General features: G+C 34.9%; 1 protein-coding gene across 15 annotated transcripts in view; it reads right to left on the bottom strand.

Annotated features, from left to right (window-relative positions):
- The window catches only part of PAM (peptidylglycine alpha-amidating monooxygenase), a 153,788-nt gene that overhangs the window by 82,604 nt on the left and 49,869 nt on the right, over nt 1–21,315 (bottom strand). For all 15 annotated transcript variants that reach the window (XM_034432709.3, XM_034432704.3, XM_034432708.3 and 12 more), the window contains 3 exons: nt 20,259–20,782; nt 18,856–18,976; nt 7,646–7,703 (listed from right to left, as the gene is read on the bottom strand). In XM_034432709.3, coding sequence (XP_034288600.1) covers nt 7,646–7,703; nt 18,856–18,976; nt 20,259–20,368 — 289 coding nt within the window. In that variant the 5' untranslated portion in view covers nt 20,369–20,782. The remainder of the gene's footprint in view (nt 1–7,645; nt 7,704–18,855; nt 18,977–20,258; nt 20,783–21,315) is intronic.

Genomic DNA, 21,315 nt, shown 5'->3' with positions numbered 1-21,315 from the left:
GTTTTGTTAGAAAATGACATTACAGCACGGTAGAAATAACTTTTTTAAAAAATAATTACCACATCAATAATAATTGACTGGGTTCACAGAAGGCTTATGAGAAGGGCTTCCTTACAATCATCTGACTGAAAGAAGGGCAGAATTTTGCATAGTGTTTTGAAATCCTGTTTTTTATCATTATAATTTTATAATTATAGATTTCTTACCAATTTGGTTAGAACCATGATGGGGAACCGATGGCACATGTGCCAGAGGTGGCACACAGAGCCCTTTCTGTGGGCACACGCGCCATTGCGGTGGTGTTCTGGTTTATGGTGCACACAAGCGCACAGGACAGCTGGTCCATGTGCGCTGGACTGCCAGAAAATGACCTGAAAACAGCCTGGAAAACGGCCTGAAAACGGCCAAAAAAATGTCCAAAAAACAGGCATGCGCGGGCCAGAAACCTGAAGACCAGCTGACTGGCCCGCGCATGCGCACCAGCCAACTGGTTTTCTGGTTTCCGATACTCTGGCACATGCACGTGCATGCATGCACATTCCAGTTTGGGTACTCAGTGCCGAAAAGGTTCGCCATCACTGGGTTAGGATAGTTTCTGTCTTTTTTAAAAGACAAATGAAAATTGTTTCCATTACTTTGGAAGCTACACTGATATGTAGTTTAAAAGAGAAAGCAATTTTGCAAATATTAGCACTGAAAATTGTTCATAAAAATATTTATTCCTTATTCTGAATATTGCCATTTAATATATTATTGTGCATTCTTTGAATTGTATATCTAAATAATGCAGCAAGATATTACAACAAGTTCTTATTAACTCTATGTTCACATACGTGAAAGATGTGTAAAATATGTTACACATTTTACAGAAAAAGAAAAAATGGAGTATAGTTTTCTGTCTTCCAAGAAATGCTATATATAAAGGATTATTGTGATAATTCAGTAATTTGAAAACAAGTCCTGCTTAATATTTATATCCTAGTATTCCTTGTGTATTTTATGATTGTCTAAGCCATATTGCCCTTGAATTCTTCATCATTCAAAATTATAAATAGCACTGAAGAGATTAGTTAATTAACATATGATATTTATGACACAACTGAAAGAGATTATACTTTTCTTTCCTCTTCTCTAAACTACTTGTTAAAAAGCAAAGCTTATATTATTTCAATTTTCTACCTGTCCATCCTTAGAGCTCCACAAATAATTTCAAAATGTAAGTATTAATTAAATGCATTACTTATACTGAGATATAGATTCTACTGATATGCTCCAGTAGAACCTTCAAAAAGTTGGTGAATGATGATGCAAAATGTTGGCCCATTGATTAAAGCAGTCAAAAACTCCAAATGTTATACCAGTGATTCAGGGCAATAATAATATATATGTAACACATGTTTGTTTACAAAGTTACCCCCCCCCCTTTGTTTTTTACCCAAGAAGCTTCACTTAATTAGAAAAGATCCAAGTCTAAATTCATATTTTTAGCTATATTTTCTTTCTTTTTTGCCTATCGGAAAGTATCCTTCATGAAACATCTTGGAATTGGCATATTTAAACTCCTATGTTAAGGGGGAACACCTATGTTGTTACGGTTTGAAGTATTTTGGAAAATATGAAACTCCTTATACTTATATATTAGCTAGTAGGGAGGTATAACAAGCAATACCATGAGTTCATTTTTACTACTCTTTTTTAAAATAATATAGAACTAAGGTATAATCATCACAGAATTAATTACACAAGTTCATAAAATGTGATCTTGCAGCATAATTGCTGCAATTTTGGACAGAAGTTATTTCAATATTTCATTCTCAAAGTGTCAATGGTTTTTGCAGATATTCTTACTCTTAATTATGTACCAATGGTTTATAAATTAGCATGAGAACAATGGAAATGTATATGATGTGTTTATCACCATAAACAAATAATATACAAAGCTGGAAGAATGTCCGTTGTTTGTTAATCATTTCATGGTCTAAAGAATTTAACTCAGTGGCTCTTTGTAAGCTATACGGAAGCACTGAGGAATTAGGCTACATTATAATTGATCACCTACAATTCCAGCTGAGGAATTATATAAAAATTTGGCCTGCAAGTAGTAGTTTATATGTGTAATATCCTACTGTTATATTGCTTAGTAAATTGATTTAAAATTAATAAAATATACAAGACTGCCTGCTGCTACCAATAGCCTCCTACTGGCCAACTTGCTCCCACAGAGAGGGACTCCTCCGGGTGCCGTTGGCCAAGCAATGTCGGCTGGCGACCCCCTCTGGAACGAATTGCCCCCTGAGATACGGAGGATTCCCGACTTGTGCCCCTTCCGCCGGGCCCTCAAGACGCTCCTATTTCAACAAGCCAGGCTGGCCTAATTTTTTAAATTTTATTCTTTTTAAATTATTTAAATTGGGTTGTTATTTTAATTAAGGGCCAAACTATTTAATATTTTTAAACTGTTTTTTAAATTTTATATTTGTGGGTTTTATGCTGGCTGTACACCGCCCTGAGTCCCTTTGGGAGAAGGGCAGTATATAAATTAAGTAAGTAAGTAAGTAAATAAGTAAGTAAATAATTTAGTTCTGAAACAGAGATACTAGTACAGTAGTTCTGATTATTAAATAAGATATATGTTTTTTGTATTTTTTTCTACTTGGATACAAAATATTAATGATACTAAATTATAGGTGTAAACTTTATGTCTCTCTGTGTCTAACTCCCTACCTATCTCCATTTTGAAAAAAACCTTAAATATTGTGAAACTAGAAAAAAACATTATTAATTTTTTACCTTACTGACCAATACTGTACCTGTACATTTGCAAGAGGAAATTTCAATCATTTAGATTGGCTATGAAGCACTATTAAATTACCATATTTTTCAGAGTATAAGATGCACTTCCCCCCCAAAAAAAGTGGGTGGAATTGTCTGTGCGTCTTATACAGTGAATGTTGCCAAAGCCACCCCCATCAGCCAGCCCCCACCTGCCGGCCTCTGCCTCCCAGCAATTTGCACGTGCCCCATTTTTGGCTTCTGCACATCCCATTTTCAGCCCATTCCAGGTGGCGGGGATAGGCGGCCGCGGCAGCGATCCCTGCCGCCTGGAATGGGCTGAAAATGGGGCATGCAGAGGCTGAAAATGGGGCACATGGAGGCAGCGATAGATGGCAGTGCTGATGGGCAGTGCCAGCACCGATGGGCAGTGGCAATCTCCGCAGCCTGGAACAGCTGATAGGAGGTATTTCGGGAGGCCAATCCAACCACCAATCACCTGATTGTGCTCAATCAGGCTGTCCTGAAGCTGGTCATGCTGTTTGCTGTTTCCTGAAAGGAGGCAAACTGCTGGGAGGCAGAGGCAGATTTTTTTTTCTTGTTTTCCTCCCCAAAAGCAAGTGCGTCTTATACTTTGGAGGCTTCTCATAGTCCGAAAAATATGGTATTTGTGGAGGAGTGGGGCTGATGAAGCAGGGGAAAGGGATGTATCTGATAATGTATGTTTTTTATTACTTTGAAACCATATAAACTAAGGCATACCTGCAATTAAAAGTCTGGAAAGCATTCAAGAAATTGTGCTTTCTGTATCTTGCTTAGGAAATACTATGGCTTAGTAAAACGATTTCATTTTCAACTCAGTATTTTGATTGAAAATTAAATAATGTTAGTTTAATGACACTATTTATATATTACCCTCTTTTGCTACTTGTCCTAATACTGGGTTTATGTTAAAAGCTCAAGAAAAGTATTTTAGTTTATCCTTTTGTATCTATAATTTACATATCATTTGTTTCTTATTTACTTTAATAGTGAGGTTCAACTGCTTTTAATTCTCTATGTACCTTATTTCTTTTAGGTCTATTTTTTTAGCAAATTAAGAATTGCACATCAGATAACTTCACTCATTTTCACGTTACAAAAGTTATGATAAATTGTTCCCACCAAAGTATGTATGTGTGTTATCTATATGTATGCATGTTTGTGTGTGTGTGTGTGTGTGTACACTTATGTATGTATGTATATATATATATATATATATATATATATATATATATATATATATTAAAGACTTATTAAAGTAAATGTATTTGCTCAAAAAAAAAGTAATCTCAGTCTGCAGTAAGATATCTATCGCAACAGTTCTGCAGTTGTAAATCCAAATAAACAAGCAATGCATCTTCTCATCTACTGTATAATACAGTTTATATGGAATTGTTGACAAATGGGGATTACTATCAGCCAGCAAGGGAAAAAATACATTATGTACTGTTGGGCATATTCATGAAAATCAGGGACGTAGAATAGCAGATAAATTTTCTAGCTCTGGCAGAATGGCTTGCTTTCAGACATAATACTTCTCAGTGTCAGTAGAATGGCCTTTAGTTATTACCACAGTTCAATAATAAACAACAGATTGTACCAGACCTGCATAATATAGCAAATACATTTTAGCTTTCTGATTTGCCCTTATAAAGTAATTAAATATCAAAATGCTAAATGGAGAAATACTAGTTTTTCACACACACAATTAATTGTATGCAACATCTGCAAAAACTCTGTGGAAAAAAGGCACAAAATACAATTATGTGTTCTCAGCAAAGAATTTATAACCGTGGTTGGTAACTTACCTTTATGTGTAGATTATTTTTATGTTCTTTTTTAAATGCCAGTTTTGCCTTATATGACTTTCACTTTTTAATAAAATATAAAAAGTTAATTGGCAATTACTGGAAAAATAGATACATATTTTATTAAGATAATAGATATCTTAATAAATATTGGGTAATTTGGTCTACTGGTTAAGGCACAAGAAAGAATATTGGGCAATTTGATATTTTATGTATTTCAGTTTACCTCTATGACTTCTGATGCTCAGTGTAATTATTTACTATTATCTAAAGCAGTTTTATCTTAATTTAAAATTGTAATGGAATTTTGTATGAATATGCTTGTAGAAGTAGAAAACATTTAAAATTCAGCCTAGGCACAACACAGGCAAATAAAATATAATCAGGACCCATTAAAACTCACCACTGTGGTTAAGCAATATATTTCAGTCACTGACATTAACATTCATAGAAATATTCCTGAATTTAATCTTAATGTATTCAAGATTCACTCTATTATTGTCAGGGTTAATAATTTTCAATATAAAACACAAATGCCCCTTAACAGTTTGACAGTCACCATATATCTATCCAAATGAAATGTACTACTTCTTAAGGATTCTCCTGCCAGACTCTGGAGAATATGCAGAGAACACAGATTACAAATAAATGAAGCAGGTTTATATTGAATCAGACCCAACTATATCTTTTTCTAATTGGTTTGAGATCTCCAGGGCCTAACCTTTAAATTCTGTACTGAACATGTAGCATTTTGCTCCTTTGCTATGGGGCCTAATCAAAAATATTTGTCTATAATCCCTATTGAGATCACAATGCTTATTCAATGTTTGTATTGTTCTTGTTGCTGTTGTTATTATTTTTCCTTCAAAGAATTATGTGGCAAAATGTGGGGACACAGGGAGTAAATGGTGTCAGACACATGTAACAGAACATTGTCCCCTATGAGTATCATTAAGTGTTGTACCTTATGATTCTTGATGAATGTATCTTGTCCTTTTATGTACACTGAGAGCATATGCACCAAAGACAAATTCCTTGTGTGTCTAATCACACTTGGCCAATAAAGAAATCTATGTCTATGTCTATGTAATATCACTGCTGTGAGAGTTGCATTTGTTGGCTTTGTGCTGGTTGTCACCATTAAAGCCCTTCATAGTTTGGGACCAGGTTACCATTTTATTCCTCTGGTTTTTACTATCCAGTTCTGCTTGGCAAGTGGGGCAAGTAATGTCAGTCGGTGGGTACTAAGAGAGGTGCTTTCTGTACTATAGGTCTTGCCCTCAGCAACATTCTCTCCTCAGGATCACCTGACCCTGTTGGCCTTTCATAAGGCTTTGAAGCTTTGGCCTGGGGCTCCAAGAGTGCGAAGGGTCCTGTTCCCTGGCTATATTGATATCTATGACCATTTTTCTTGCCAGCCATATATTTTAAATTTGTATTTTATTATAATTGTTTTCAACTGTTTTATGAATATTTGCCACCCACAATCGCTTGCTTGAGTTGGGCAGATATAGAAACTGAGTAAATAAATAAGTAGTTGAAAATTTCCTGCATTCATCGTAACAGGGCTTTTAGACCAGCAGGTTCTAACAGGTTCTGGAGAACCGGTAGCGGAAATTTTGAGTAGTTCGGAGAACCAGCAAATACCACCTCTGGCTGGCCCCAGAGTGGGGTAGGAATGGAGATTTTGCAATATTCTTCTGCTGGAGTAGGGTGGGAATGGAGATTTTGCAATATCCTTTCCCTGCGATGCCCACAGAACCGGTAGGGAAAAATTTTAGATTTCACCCGTCTTAGACAAATTATTTTCTGTCTTTCAGTTTATCCTAAATTGACTGATAAAACTCATGGCTAAAAAGAAATTTGAACCTGGAGTTCCGATATGCATATGGATAACCACAACTTTGTGGTAGCTCACTCATTAGGAAGGAAGCAAAACATACCATAAAATATTTCAACCTTAAATCAATCTAAAAGTGCCATATCAATCAAATTATTATCACAGCACAAGCTGCTGGCATTTATTTTTCATAAAAGCATTTTTTTAAAAAAATCAAGCCATCATTCTTCATTGCATTACCAAACCTATGGTACCTGAACCCAAATTATATTCTTTAAAGCTTCAATCTACATATAGTTATAATTTAGTAACTATACTATTAAAAATTTTAAAATAATAGGATTATTTATTTATTTATTTATTTATTTATTTATTTATTTATTTATTTCTCACCTTTCTAGAGCACTCATCTCCCTCATGTTTTTTTTTAAATGTCTTTTACTGGTTATTTGATTTGTTTGCAAGGTAAGTGGATTCTTTTCACTCTATTTTAAAATTTTAGCACTCAACAACACTTTACATGTGTTAAAAGTTTACCAATACATTTTCAAACTACAAATAGCACTTTCCTGGGTTCAGACTGTCATAAATTTCCATTTTACTATTGAATCTTAGTAGGTGTAAATATTTGCAAGGGGAATGAAATAAAAATTAAGAAGGACTCGACTTGATAAGCAGATGGTGCTTACTTCACTGGTCTAGTTACGTACATTAAACATTGATACAGTGATGTGGTAGGGCTTGTCATTTACCTGTCATTTCATCCTTACCTCAACATAAAGCAAATACGTTTTGCAGATAGGTAAGAACTTACTGTGCCAATGCTTATTGTAAGCGCAAAGAGATTTACAGCCTGAACTAGCAGGTAAATAAACAGCTTGTGCAATGGAGTGGAATTAAATATCCAGCCACAGACAGAAAGCCAATGCTTTACAAATGAGAATGCTTGGGCTCAGCTGCCAACAGCATCTACATGAAACTCCTTAAGTACTATACTCACCGGCCTCTCCAAATGCAGTTCTACCCATTTTAAGTGGTTCCTTCTAGTTTTGCTTCTATATTAGGCATGATGAATGCATTGCAGGAACTCTATGGAAAAGTTTAAGCTATAGAGAAGCCACAGAAACCTTGACTGATTCATATAAAATTGACCATGTTTTTCTGAATCTTAAATACTACTCACCTACATAAGCTTCCTCTTCAACTGGCAAACGCAGCGACATGCAAAGGTAAGTATCAGACTATATGGAAGGACAGAAAAAGTAGAATATATAAAAAGTTAGAGCTTTTTTTTCTCCTTCAAAAGTTAAAAATACAAGAGGAAATGATCGTAACTGACTGTTTTGAAGTATAGTCAGAATTCTTTTCTAAATAAAAAAAAAATCTAACTGAGAAAATGATAAAACACACCTTTCTTTTATTCCCTACCTGATAGTACCTTTGCTTACTTTTTACCTGACCAGGGATCATACATGTTTATATGAAATCCAACTATATTAATCAGTGAGAGATAGAACTGATACTTTTTGGCACTATATCATTTTCGTTATGTTCAACCACACTATTAAGGCAGTTTAGAAGCAGGTAATAAGCACGCATCACATATACAATAATATTCAGCTGTTTAAGCAGGGGTGAAATGCTCCTGGTTCAGACTGGATTGCAGGATCTGGTAGTGATGGAGGCGGGTGGTTTGGAGAGAACCGGTAGCAAAAATCCCTGACCCCCCATTGCGCAGCTGAGCCGCACAATCATCAGAGGCTTTTTTAAAAAAAATTTAAAAGCATTTTTTTCTACAATCTCTTTGGCCCAAAAAATGCTTTTAAAAGTAAAATAAAAAAGCCTCTGATGATCGCGCGGCTCAGCTGGGATCGTCAGAGGCTTTTAAAGCATTTTTTCTACAACCTCTTTGGCCGAAGAGGTTATAGAAAAAATGTTTTTAAAAGGGAAAAAAGCCTCTGCCGATCTGGCAAGTCAGCTGGGATCGTCAGAGGCTTTAAAAGCATTTTTTTAAGAACCTCTTCAGCCGAAAAGGTTGTAGAAAAAATGGTTTTAAAAGTAAAAAAAAAAAAAATTGGCCACGCCCATCCAGTCACATTATCCCTCCACCAAGCCATGCCCACAGAACTGGTAGTAACAAATTTTAAATTTCACCACTGATTCAGCTGTTTAAGTAAATGTTAAAAATCCAGGTGAAGAGATGTTAGATTACACCTGCAGCAGTCAGCACTGTAATTCTGCAAGGAGACTAAGCAAGCAGATATCTTTCTATCATAGTAAGGAAAGGCAGGCATACTGTGAGAGGCGGTAAAGCATATACTGGCATATAAGCAATCAATTCATTAAAAAAAAACTTTTCCATACAAATATTTGGAAATAAATATTTATTTTACCAAGTCAAAATCATCTGTATTATAAACTAAATATAATTCAAAACCTTTCTGAAGATCTATACTTTATATACCGTATTTTTTGGAGTATAAGACATACCTTTCCCCCCCCCTAAAAGGGCGTGAAAATTTAGGTGCGTCTTATACACCAAATGTAGCCCACCCTTGGCCGCCACCCTTGGGCCTCTGCCTCACAGCAGTTACCTCCTTGCAAGCAAACAGCAAGAAAAAACAGCTCCTTTCAGAACAACCTGATTAGCACAAGTTGATTGGATCGGCCTCCTGACTCTCAGCTGATTTGCTCTCAGCTGTTTTGCGGGAGATTTCTTTTTCTTCTTTTCTTCACCCAAAAAGGTAGGTGCGTCTTATATTCCAGTGCGTTTTATACTCCGAAAAATACGGTATATCCAAGTCAATAGTGCTTCAACCAAAATACATCTTCTTAACCTATCGTTTTGTACTTATCTCCTTTTCTTACAGTAATAATGATTTCAAACTTCTAGGTACAGAGAATGTATAAACTGGAAACCACTAATGGTGTCAGGAACCATGAAAATTAATCAATAGAATACTTTCTTTTTAAGTTAGTGCTGGGAAAATTATTCAAACCAGACATGGTTTAGCAACAGCCTCTGTACACTAGAATGTGACAATCCTGAACTGATTATTTCAATTGTCCCAGAAGATATAGCCAGCAGTAATACATTACTACATTAGTTTTCTATAATACAATCAACTTTTACTTCTAAACAAAGAAAATATTCAAGAAAAATAATTGATGAATAGTAATAACAACGTTAGCAACAAGATATTTCACAACATTAATAGGCTGTTGGTTAAATATTATTGCAACTACCGTATATTCTGTAAGAGCTCTGTTAATATCAAAATAAATGGCAGTTTATAAATCATGTTCATAAAGTCTTATGATCCCTTGCATTAAATATCTTTTAATAAATATTTTCTTTAGCAAAATGAACTATATTTTTATAATTTAATTTCATAATTTTATATTCTCTATTGAACATTTTTAAAATTATCTGAATCTTCAGATATTAAATTCCAATTTCCAAGTTGCTAAACCAAGTTCATTATTTACTTTATATAATATATAGTACATTTCCTTCGTTAAAATAAACTTTTCCTGAGTTTGCTTTCTTAAAAATATAAAAATCTAAAAATGTTGACAATATGCAAAAGTACATAATTCCTCTATTACTTTTCCTACGCATACTTTCAGATATAAAAATACATGGACTGATCATATAATTGCAGTTCTTCATTATATTCTATTTCAGAGTGGTAACTCCAAGTAACTTATATGTTGTTTTCTGGTTTCCCAAAATGCATAAATAAACAATTTACTCCAGTATAATTTTCCCTAATTCATCAATTTGAAGTAAATAATTTACACGAAGAGAGAGAACTTTAATGATTATACAAAGGCTCATTGCTCTTTATCTTTCAAACTGTCAGGGGCTGACAGTCATGCATGCTAATGGATACACTCCTATTAATACAAAAATAAATGAGCAATGAAAATGTCAATTGCTCTGCAATCTACTGTCATTATTTCATATCTTAGTCTACAAGCAAACATTAATGGCTTGGGAGTGGTTGCAAATAACATACAAGTTGAATTGCCTAATTTCTTTAAGACACAATCACCTAAATAATTAAAACTGAATAATGAAAATGGAAATTTCTTTTTCCTTATATTTTTCCCCTGCATTCAGCATAAAAAGTTGTTTTTAGCATCTGAAGATTGTTTTTAACTTCAAAAGATTAAATCATAGGTAATTCAAAGATGCTAATGTTACAGTTGTTTTAACATATTTTTATATGGTTGCTACAAAAGCAGGCAGTCTGTGTAGAAAGCTCCTCAAAAGGTCTAACAACTAAGAAAAAATAAATTATTGAAAATTCAAGACAAAGAGGCATACTATAGGTATCCCAAATTATGGTTATGAATGCCGTATCCCCACCCCCATAAATGATTGTTACAATTTCTTTTGTTCTACATGATGCTATAGATTTGGGAAAGGGGATTTATTTGGGCCTTATCTCATCATCATCATCATCAATTTAGCTTATATAAACAGCATGTTTATTATGTTTTCTGTGTATCATGAAAACTACATCATGGTCACGTACAAATTAAATTCAAACATCCAATTTCATATATTATCTCCATATAAATCAGTTTCAAAGGGATTCATTTTCCAGTTATATACTGTATATGCCTTAAAATTATATTAGTTCTATACCCTAGATCACATCACAGGATAAAGCTGAAATGTAAAATGCAAATCATATGCTCTGAACTGACAGCAAAGAATTGTAATACAATTATAAGGTTGATGCAAGGAAATACTATTCTACCTTTCCTAAACCTACATTAAGATTTTCGTTATTCTTTAAGATATCACAATGGAAGAGACTTCTGTTCTAATTAATTATCCTTTCATTAATGCACCAGCATATTTATCAATCTGAACTCTGTCAACATTGCATAGAATATTATAATAGATGCTGCATTTTTCAGTGTGGTATTACTTCTATTAAACCACAAAAATTAAACAAAGTCTACCTAGAAGGCTAAATAGGATGAAAGTCAGATTAAACCCTTAAAGGTTCATTTACAGAAGTTTCTTAAAGAGGTGTCCACAGAATCTGATGAAATGATAAAACCAAAATGATGATGCAAGCTCCATCCCCTGTAGAGATGTAGATAGTTCTGAACATCTAAGTATTGCAGCTTTACAATATCAAGAATATCAATATGCTGCAAAGGCTTCCATATTCTGTTGTCTTCATGCAAGGAAAGAATAGCAACTTTTGGGATGAAGGTTTGCCATAATCAGGATCTTTCTCTTGCTTTAAGTGACAGGATGAGAAAGAAATTTAATAAATTTGTTGAACTTGCTTCTCCTTCCATGTCACTGTGGCTAAGAAGCAGCAGAAAGCATTCAGCATTTATATGTTCGTCTGAAGTATACTTTGAATTAAACTCCAATCTATAATTAACCCCCAGTCTAATATGCTGTGGGCAACATGTAAATCACAATGCCATAGACTCCCACTTAATATTTATCAAGGTGATCCACTAGAGAGATGACTGACTTCCCATTTTCAACGGCAGCGGGAAATCAGCCATCCGGTAGCGGGAAATCAGCCATCCGTAGTGGATACTGGGAAGAATTAAAAAGGTTTGTTTTTGTTTCAAAGAAAAACTTTTTTCTTCCTGTAGCCCTCCTTAACAATCACTTTTCCTGAAACCATTAGTATCAGAAAACCATTGCTCTGGAGCAGACTTGCTAGGTGATCAAGGAATTAAACCTCCCAATTTTCTTTCATGCCAGCAGGGCTTTTTATAATCAATGTTTCTTACCGACAAAAAAATGAGAAAGCTTTATTGGTTTTCTCTTTCTCTCTCTCTCCAGGTGGCACTACTCAAGATTGCTTAGGAATGTATTTGTAGGGCAAACGCAGCCATAGCAAATTAAGAGTGAATGCAGGCTTGCAGAATGCTAAAAGATGGGGGCAGGCATGAGGCAAAACGTGAGCGTTTGAGGTACGATTGCATAAAACTAAATGACAGTAAGAACAAGAAGTCAACTGAGTGAAAGATAACATTCCAATGACTTTTTTTTTTACTAAGAATATGTCAAAACATAATTACGGTGAGCATTAAATTATGTCACTGCTTTGAAGATCCTTTAATGCTTGAAGACCTTTGCAGGTTAGCCCCCCATTTCTGTTGATAAGCAAACAGCGGTTAAGTGAGTTTTGCTCCTTTTATGACCTTTCTTGTCACAGTTGATAAGTGAATCACTGCGTTGTTAAGTTAGTAAAATGGCTATTAAGTAAATCATTGCTTCCCTATTGATTTTGCTTGTCAGAAGGTCGCAAAAAGGTGATCACATGCATCCAGGGCACTGCAACTGTCATAAATCCATGCCAGTTGCCAAGCCTCCGAATTTTGATCATGTGACCATGGGGATGCTACAAGTCATCAGTGTGAAAAAGGTCATAAGTAACTTTTTTCAGTGCTGTTGTGATGGTCACTAAATAAATAGTTGTAAATTGAAGACTACCTGTATTTTACTAACTATTCTTCCTGAAAAATAAGAATGAACTGTATGAGAAAGGCAATTCTTTAAAAAAAATCTTAATTAGTCTCACTTCTCAAAGGTATCCAGCCAAAAAATAAGATATGCAACAGGAACGGGGAAAACATGATGTATGTTCACTCGTTTCTTGGAAATAAACATGATTAAAAATAACTTCTATTACCAATACTTATTTTGCTACACAATGCCATCTACCATAGCATATATTTATCATGATCCCTTACTTTATTAAAGGGCTGAGATTAGGCTAAATAATCTAGCAAAGGCTGACATTCCCAGAAAAGTGCAATCTGTTTTGGGGTAATAAAGATGGCCACAACCACACTCTTTCAATCACTGCCTCTTATAAGACGCCTGTAAATCCTTCCACTCCTGAGAAGACCTGCCCTTTACAAGACTGCAGGATGTTAAAAAGTTAGCTCTAAAAAAAAAACATCATAAATTGAGATCTCAGCTTTATTAAAGTGAGACTTGTTATGTAATTCACATTTCAACTGGGCAGCACATTCATTTAATACACCTGCAAATTCTCTTATGTTTCTATTTCTGGGAGGGAAAAAAATGCGTACAGTAAAGACCATTCTAGCTGAGTATTTGCTTTACATCTTTTTCTAGCCATTAGGTTGAAGCAGCTGGTTCTAATCATAGTTTCCAGGAAATGATTCCCAATAACTAGATCACTTGCCTTTCTTCTGTTTCTGAATGAGCTAACTGCAATGACTCATGTCTTCTACTGCTGAATGTTTTTTATCACGAATCTAAAGGTCCCTTCGGGAGGGGGAAAGAGGAAAATAGGAGGAAATAATTTCTATTAAGAGAGTTAAACAAGCACTTCTGCAATGATTCACAATACAGTCCCATGTTACTGCATGTAATGCAGAATTTATCTTTAGAACACACTTCTTACATGTGTGTTATTTGAAAGTTCTCTGCACTATAAAGCTCATTGTCCATGACATGGGAGGAAGAGTGAGCTACCCAAGATAAATAAGACTAACCAAGATGTAAAAGGTTTATATATAATATAGATTTTCTAAGCACAGCTTTGAATGTTGAATTATCTTCGCAAACAATTTATTTTATATATAATTAACTCATGAAAGACATGTATGTGGTTAATGATGTTTAAGTCAGTCTTAACTGAATGGTGTACTGTTTCCAGTATTTTAGTGCATTGCCTTATGAATATTTAGGAGAGGAAAATCACTGGAATTGGCTCAATAACAAGGAACCAGTTTATACAGCCTGATCTAATAATGATAGCATTTGTACAAAGGCTATAATGTAAAAATATACTGCAAGTAAGTTTCCCAGCTGCTGCCAGATGTTATTGTTAAATCTCAAAATCCAATGATACATGCAATATTTCAGTTATTTCATCAGGATGTCACATGCTGCTAAATATTAGCTGCCAGTTTTGATCATCAGTGGACATCTTGTTTAGAAGACAGAGGACTAGATAAATCCTTGCACTTCCAGCATGTGTATTATATAGCTAAAGCTTACAGCTTCAGCCATCTGTTAAATTCAAGTCCCGAAGACAGAAAAGCTATTTCTATTCTGCTTATTGCTTGCAGAAATCTTTGAAACACAACCATAAAATCTAGTAACAAATTGTCAGTCCACTGGGTAGATCAGACCAGGAAATCAACTCCAAAGGAAAGCTATAACTGTTACTGAGATTGGTTAGCCTGCAATATTTGCAAAAATCTTGCAAGTCTTCTTAAGTTCCTCCTCCCCCTCCTCCTCCTCCTCTATTTAAAAGATTTATATAGCTTCCCATCTTATAACCAACTTTGGTTAGCTTCCAATCAAAGAATAAAACAAAATTATAATAAAACTGTAAAATTAAATGCATTAAGAACAACAAAATCTGGTGCCAAGTCATATAGTCTCTTATCCCAGTATAAGAGTGGGGGGGAGCTGCTATAGTAAAGGCATGCTTAGTAGTTCAGTGAATTATAGAAGTCTCTCTCTCAGATACTTTGGAATATGACTTTGTCTTAAATTTCAAAAAATATTCCAGCCCTTTTTGTTAGGCAATAGACCTTGCATGCTTCCATCATGATCATCTTCCTTATTCTCTTCATAAACACAGAGTTTTGTGAAATGTATTCATTAGCACAAACATATTTTTTTTTTACTGTAGGTTCTTCCACAAAAAATAGTAAATTAAAAAATCACAGCACTGGTTTATGAAATCACATTGTTCAAAATGGATTGGTGATAAACTTCTTGCTTCATAATTTTAAAATTTGCTTTGTATACCTTAACTCTAGAATTTGAGTTCTGTCTTCAAAAGCATACCATAGAAGTCTTTGACCTACGTCAGGTAGGACTCATGTACCCCTGATGAATTTACAAATTAATTGGAACTGGCAGAACAAGGAGTTACAGACAGAACTAAGTTGACTCCATGTATCCTTAGAAGTTTCTTTACGTGTTCTAAAGTAAATATTTAAAAAAGGGGATTATTCTAAATATAACTGCCAAGACAGATATTAAATCAACTGGTAGTAAAAACTACCAGTTGGTGCAACAGAGAACTTCTATTCTGTTTTCTGCACTCTAAGCACTAAAATGCTGTGTGAATTTAGAGCTTATGTTGGGTGCACTTCATGTTGGGTGGCCTTTAAATATTTTTTAATCTGTTCCCACAAAAGAGTTGGCATTTATTTTATCTCACTTTTAGAAATAAAAATAGAATAACAGTTTGAAGGGACCATGGAGGTCTTCTAGTCCAACCCCCTGCCCAGGCAGGAAACCCTACATAACTATAAAATATATATATCTATATATCTCTATCTATCTATCTATCTATCTATCTATCTATCTATCTATCTATCTATCTATCTATCTATTTATCTATATAGAGAGAGGGCCAAAGTCACCCAGATAGCCTGGTGCCTTAACTACTAGGCCAAACTGACTTTCAGTTTCGGTTTGGTATAGCCTTCTGCATGAAACTAGCAACTCCTTTACTTTCTATTCTCTACGGAGAATACATTAGTAAAGATATGTGGTGACTGTTAATAAAATATGAGCCTCGGGAAAAAAGGCATAAAAAAGAAACTAAAGATTGCTCAGTTTTGATTTTCTTTGGTATAAGAGAGGAAAAGAGAAAAGTTGTCAAGATTGGTATCAGTCCTTTGGGATAGGCCAGATCAGAAAAATAACCCCAAAATATACTAGCATTTTATTGATACAGGGCAGGGGTGAAATCTAAAATTTTTTGCTACCGGTTCTGTGGGCGTGGCTTAATTAGTGGGCGGGCTTGGTGGTAAGGTGACTGGGAGGGCGTGGCTTGGTGGTCAGGTGGGCGTGGCCAAGTCAATGTCACTTCTTTGCCCTTTTTTAACCTACAAAACACAACACAACACATCTGGCTCACCCACAATGTAAAAGCAGCTGTGCTAGACCCAAAATGGCCCCTGCAACAAGCAGGAACCTCACACAGCCACAAAAAGCCCAAAAAACCAACTTTCACACTTTACACACACACAACACAACTGGCTCACCCACAATGTAAAAGCAGCTGTGCTAGACCCAAAATGGCCCCTGCAACAAGCAGGAATCTCACACAGCCACAAAAAGCCCAAAAAACCAACTTTCACACTTTACACACACAAAATTACACATACAGCTTTGTGAGATTTTGTGTGTTTGTGTAGTTAGAGTAAAACACTACAGAAACACACTAAATCTCAGAAAGCTGCACAAATATTATTTTATTTTTATTTATTTTTATTTTTATATAAAAGCAGCTAAATTTAAAACTTCCTAAACTTTAAATGGCTAGAACAACTAAAAAAAACCCAATTAACTATTTTTTTAAAGCTCCCAAAGGGGAAAAAACTTACCCAATAGAACAGGGATCTCCAACCTTGGCAACTTTAAGACTTGTAGACTTCAACTCCCAGAATTCTTCAGCCAGCTTTGCTTTGCTGGCTGAGGAATTCTGGAAGTTGAAGTCCACAACTCCCTGCTTGCTTGATTGCAGGTAGGGAGATTCAGTTGCTTGCTGATGCAATGGATTGCAGGGATTACAGAAAGGCGTTGCGACCAGCAGCTAAGGTAAGCAATTGTCAGAGCCATTTAAAAGGAAAAAAGTTTTTTTCTTTTACATGGCTCTGGCGATCCAAGCTGAGTTGCCTGATTAGCAGGCAACTCAGCTGGGATCGTCAGAGCTTGGCTCGTCAGAGCCATTTTAAAGGAAAAAAAAGGCTCTGATGATCGCGCGGCTCAGCTGGGCATGGGGAGCGGGGGCAGGGATTTTTGCTACCGGTTCTCCGAACTGTCCACCACCATTGCTACCTACTTGCCCGAGCCGGTCCGAACCAGGAGCATTTCACCCCTAATACAGGGTATTATAAAGAATATAATAATTGAAAGGTTTGCTTTAATTTCTTTCTCACACTTTTTTGTTTTCCTGAGCTGTGGTCATGTTTTACTATCAGTCACCACATATCTTTTCTGTGCTCTACAGTTTGTCCAAATTCATATTACTATTGTGGCACCACACAGATACAAAAAAAAAGGTCACTTATTTCAGGAAATACTATTAGAAGATATAAACATCTAAGGAGCCAATTATGTAGGTTTTTCTAAATATGGCTGTTTATCATAGAAGACAACTTCTGAATTGGTCAGTGAGATCTACAACATTGTATGTCTCCTGTATGTGTTCCAATCACTTTCCTAAAATAGTTTACATGTATATTCACACTTAATTCTCCCTTCTTGTTGGCCCTTGGAGGAAAGCCAGGTCATAAAATAGATACCACAGGGATTCCAGGATTCCTACTTTATTGTGTAGAATACAACAGAATCTTAAAAGTCTAAGATTTTTCTGTCCCATTTTATATTAAGCAAAATTAAGATAGGCTTATCTTGAGTATCTTTGTCCTGTTTCCTTCTATCTCTTTATTATATTTTAAGATGCCCAGAATCATTGTATTAGTAAGATGGGTGGCATAGAAATCAAATCAATCAATCAATCAATCAATCAATCAATCAATCTCTAGTCTGGGTAATTCCTTGTCCACAATGTTTCTCCACAATGGCTTTTTAATAGCTTTCTCTAAATCAGCTCTAAATTCCTTAACATTTGTTTATACGAAATTCTTTTGAACTATATTTTCTTGTTTAAAGTCCTACCTATTCTTCACTATCATCTTTTACTACCAATTCAGTGTCCCTACACTCCCAAGACTGTTCCATTATGGCCAGCCTCTGTCATATTTTTAACAGTCTCCCTTATCCCTTATAACTATCCCGTTAGCATAGCAGTATAATAGTTATCTGACATGTCATTGGTTTATCTAGTCAACTTTTCCAAGCTGTAACAAGATGTTTGGTATTCATACATTTGTGGATGGTTTTTTTTTAAGTTTCAATAATATTCACTATTAATATTCCCTTTAAAGAAGTATAAAACACATTTTTGCATCTCTATGCCCAATATTGTTATTTGATATGTGATGGCTGGTTATGTGGGCATGCTCAATTACACAGCTGATGGGAAACATACTGTAACAATTGCCTCGAGCAAATATATCTTGCACAGAACTACTGTACAAAATGTTCAAAGTTTGTTATAAAAGGTTATACAATATAAATGTAGAATTGCTGAGAAGTCACCAAAAACAAACCTGTTCTTTTAATTAATATTATCATTTCTCCATTTTCAGTGACCCTAGAAAACAAACCATGAAAGCAGCAACAGCAACTATGACAATAATCAGCTCCCTATGAAATCTGTCTTGAAGTCATTGCAAATGAGATGTACCAAATCATGCAACTCAACTCTTCATGATTTTATTTTCTGTAGATAAATAAGGTATAAGTTAGTATTGTCCATATGTTTTTACCTCTTTAGGAGTCACTCCAGGCATACGAATGTCCAGTGCAAATTCTGATAAGCCTAGTGGTACCAGCTGCCTGGTGCTACCAAGACATTCATTGGAATTAGATCTAGTAGCATCCTTATACCTAAAAATTAATAGGAAATTTGAACGTTATAATGACATTTGTTATTTAAATGTATTTTTATTGGCTTATAAGATTTATCAAGGTGTTTTATTAACTCCCGTTACAGTTTTCAAATTTCAAAAGTATCTCTTTTATAGCAAAATGAATTAGTCACCAGTTCACAGATGAAAAGGAGAAAGGTATAATTTGAAAGGATAGATTACCAATTGTTTAAATTCTGATCTGTAAGCTAATCAAGTTAACATTATAAATGTGCTAATAAATAAATTTTATGTTGCAATAATACATTAGCCAATTACAACACATTTATAAATAATGCATCAACTTAAATACTAACATCTGTATGTTGCCTTAGTGTAAGGTTTAAAAAGTCTTAGAAAAAGGTCTTGAATTTCAATTCCCTAAATATATTAGTAAACTACTGTTTAATCTCTTGTACTTCTAGCTTTTGTCCAATCAATTTAATCATAATTTTATATGGAATAGTCTAGAGACAGTACATGAAAAATATGTTTTCAAATCAATAATAATAATTTTGATATGATGCAAAATATATACAGACCATACATATATACGTACATTGCACATATAATGTACTATAATGTCTTGCAAGGGAGAAAAAAAGGCTAATTTTGCTTAAATTAGTATTCATTCTGAAATTTCACCAGATATGTTATTAAGCTAGGAAGTTGATTAAGTTTTTCCAAAGATTAAGCTAAGAAGTTGTAGGTGCTCTGAAACCTTTAAAAGAGCTATTCAAACCCAAGAGAAAGAAGAGTAACCATACGTTTCCATAAATAAATTATTCAACTACAGTTCAACTAATGCTATTACTGTGTTTCCCCTGTCTTATATTTTTTTAAACTCTAAAATAAGCACTTGGCCTTATTTTCGGGAGGTCTTTGGGGCGCATGGAACAAGACAGGGCTTGTCTTGTCATCTTACCTGATTTCCAGCTCTATCTCCCTAACCCTAACCAGAGGAAATGGTGGGTACCGGTTGCGCATGTGTTTAAATATTTTCGGGAGGGCTTATTTTCAGGGGAGGTCTTATTTTTGGGGAAACATGGTATAATAATGTACCAAGGAAAAGCAGTGAACATTTCAATGAACATTTCAAGCATCTAGTGACTAGCATAAGCAACTAAATCCTTCCAAGTGAGTTTATTGTTGTTCACCATTAGAGGCTATTGTTTAAAACATGTAACACATTTATCAAAATTGATCCTGAAGTGAAGCTGTAAATACTGATAAATAACACAAAATGTGTCTAAATCACTTACCTCTTAAAGACAGAAAGAGGGCTTCTGAAAGCCCAACAGCTGTTTTGAAAAATAAGGAACAATATTAGCAAGTTGTTAACAAGGCCAGCCATGTCCACCCTGCTGTTCATGACCCTATTATGGCAGCAGGGAAAGGGCAACGCAGCTTTATCGGCTGTGATCCTGACAATTAGGCAGTGGCACAACTATCCATTTTCTTCTTCATTATGATGTTCTATGCAGGCATCCTACAGCATTTGACAGACCATCTGTCTCAGAAGGTGATATTCTTTAAATCAGAAAGATGTGCCAATACTGTCCTGTCTTCATTCGAAGTGGCAGAAATTGGGGAAAAAATTGTAGGTGGTAGTAAAGAGATATTTCCTTTGGAGTACTTTCGCCTAATGAAAAGAAGGCAGGGATCACTGCTCCAGAGTTTTCTTAAGTCTACTGTCAAATCTCCAGACTCTGTTGTCAATTCATTCCACAGTGACAAAAGCTCCTAGTGGCACGACAGAAAACCTAGGCCACTCATAATTCAAAACCTGTAAAAATAGAAGCAATGGATGACTAACATGTTATGTATTTAGTTCTTAGGAAATTGCTATTAAAGCTTTTTCAGACGTTAGATATTTTACAAGTTTCATCTCAACTCACAAAAAGTTTTATAGCTTTGTTGACCTACTTCTGCATCTTTAAACATTACATAGCAATTTTCACAAGTCTGAGGTGTGAATATGTCTATCTGTTTATGGCTACATCTATATATACAAGTATATACAAACATTTTTTTTGTGAATGCTGTAGGCAAACATAGCAATATTAGTCTATCAAATTCCCCCAAGCATTCAAGTGACAGGATTTATAAAACTAAAGTGCACTCAGTTTTAGCTCTCTTCTTCAGAAAAATCTGTATGCTGAATTTGAAATGAAGCATACCTTCCCAAACCTTTTCTATTTTTGTACAGTTTAGAGCATGAAGTTGCTTAGCATCCTACATATAATATTAAAAAAAAATAGAATTTAAGAAAAATGTGTGAGGTGTCTATTCTTCCAATCTGGAAACTAAAAAGCAGGC

Source organism: Pantherophis guttatus, chromosome 2, assembly GCF_059756535.1.
Source record: "Pantherophis guttatus breed Tessera chromosome 2, ASM5975653v1, whole genome shotgun sequence".
Taxonomy (NCBI): domain Eukaryota; kingdom Metazoa; phylum Chordata; class Lepidosauria; order Squamata; family Colubridae; genus Pantherophis; species Pantherophis guttatus.
Note: the sequence above shows the minus strand (reverse complement) of the source record. Positions and strands in the feature narration are given on the sequence as shown.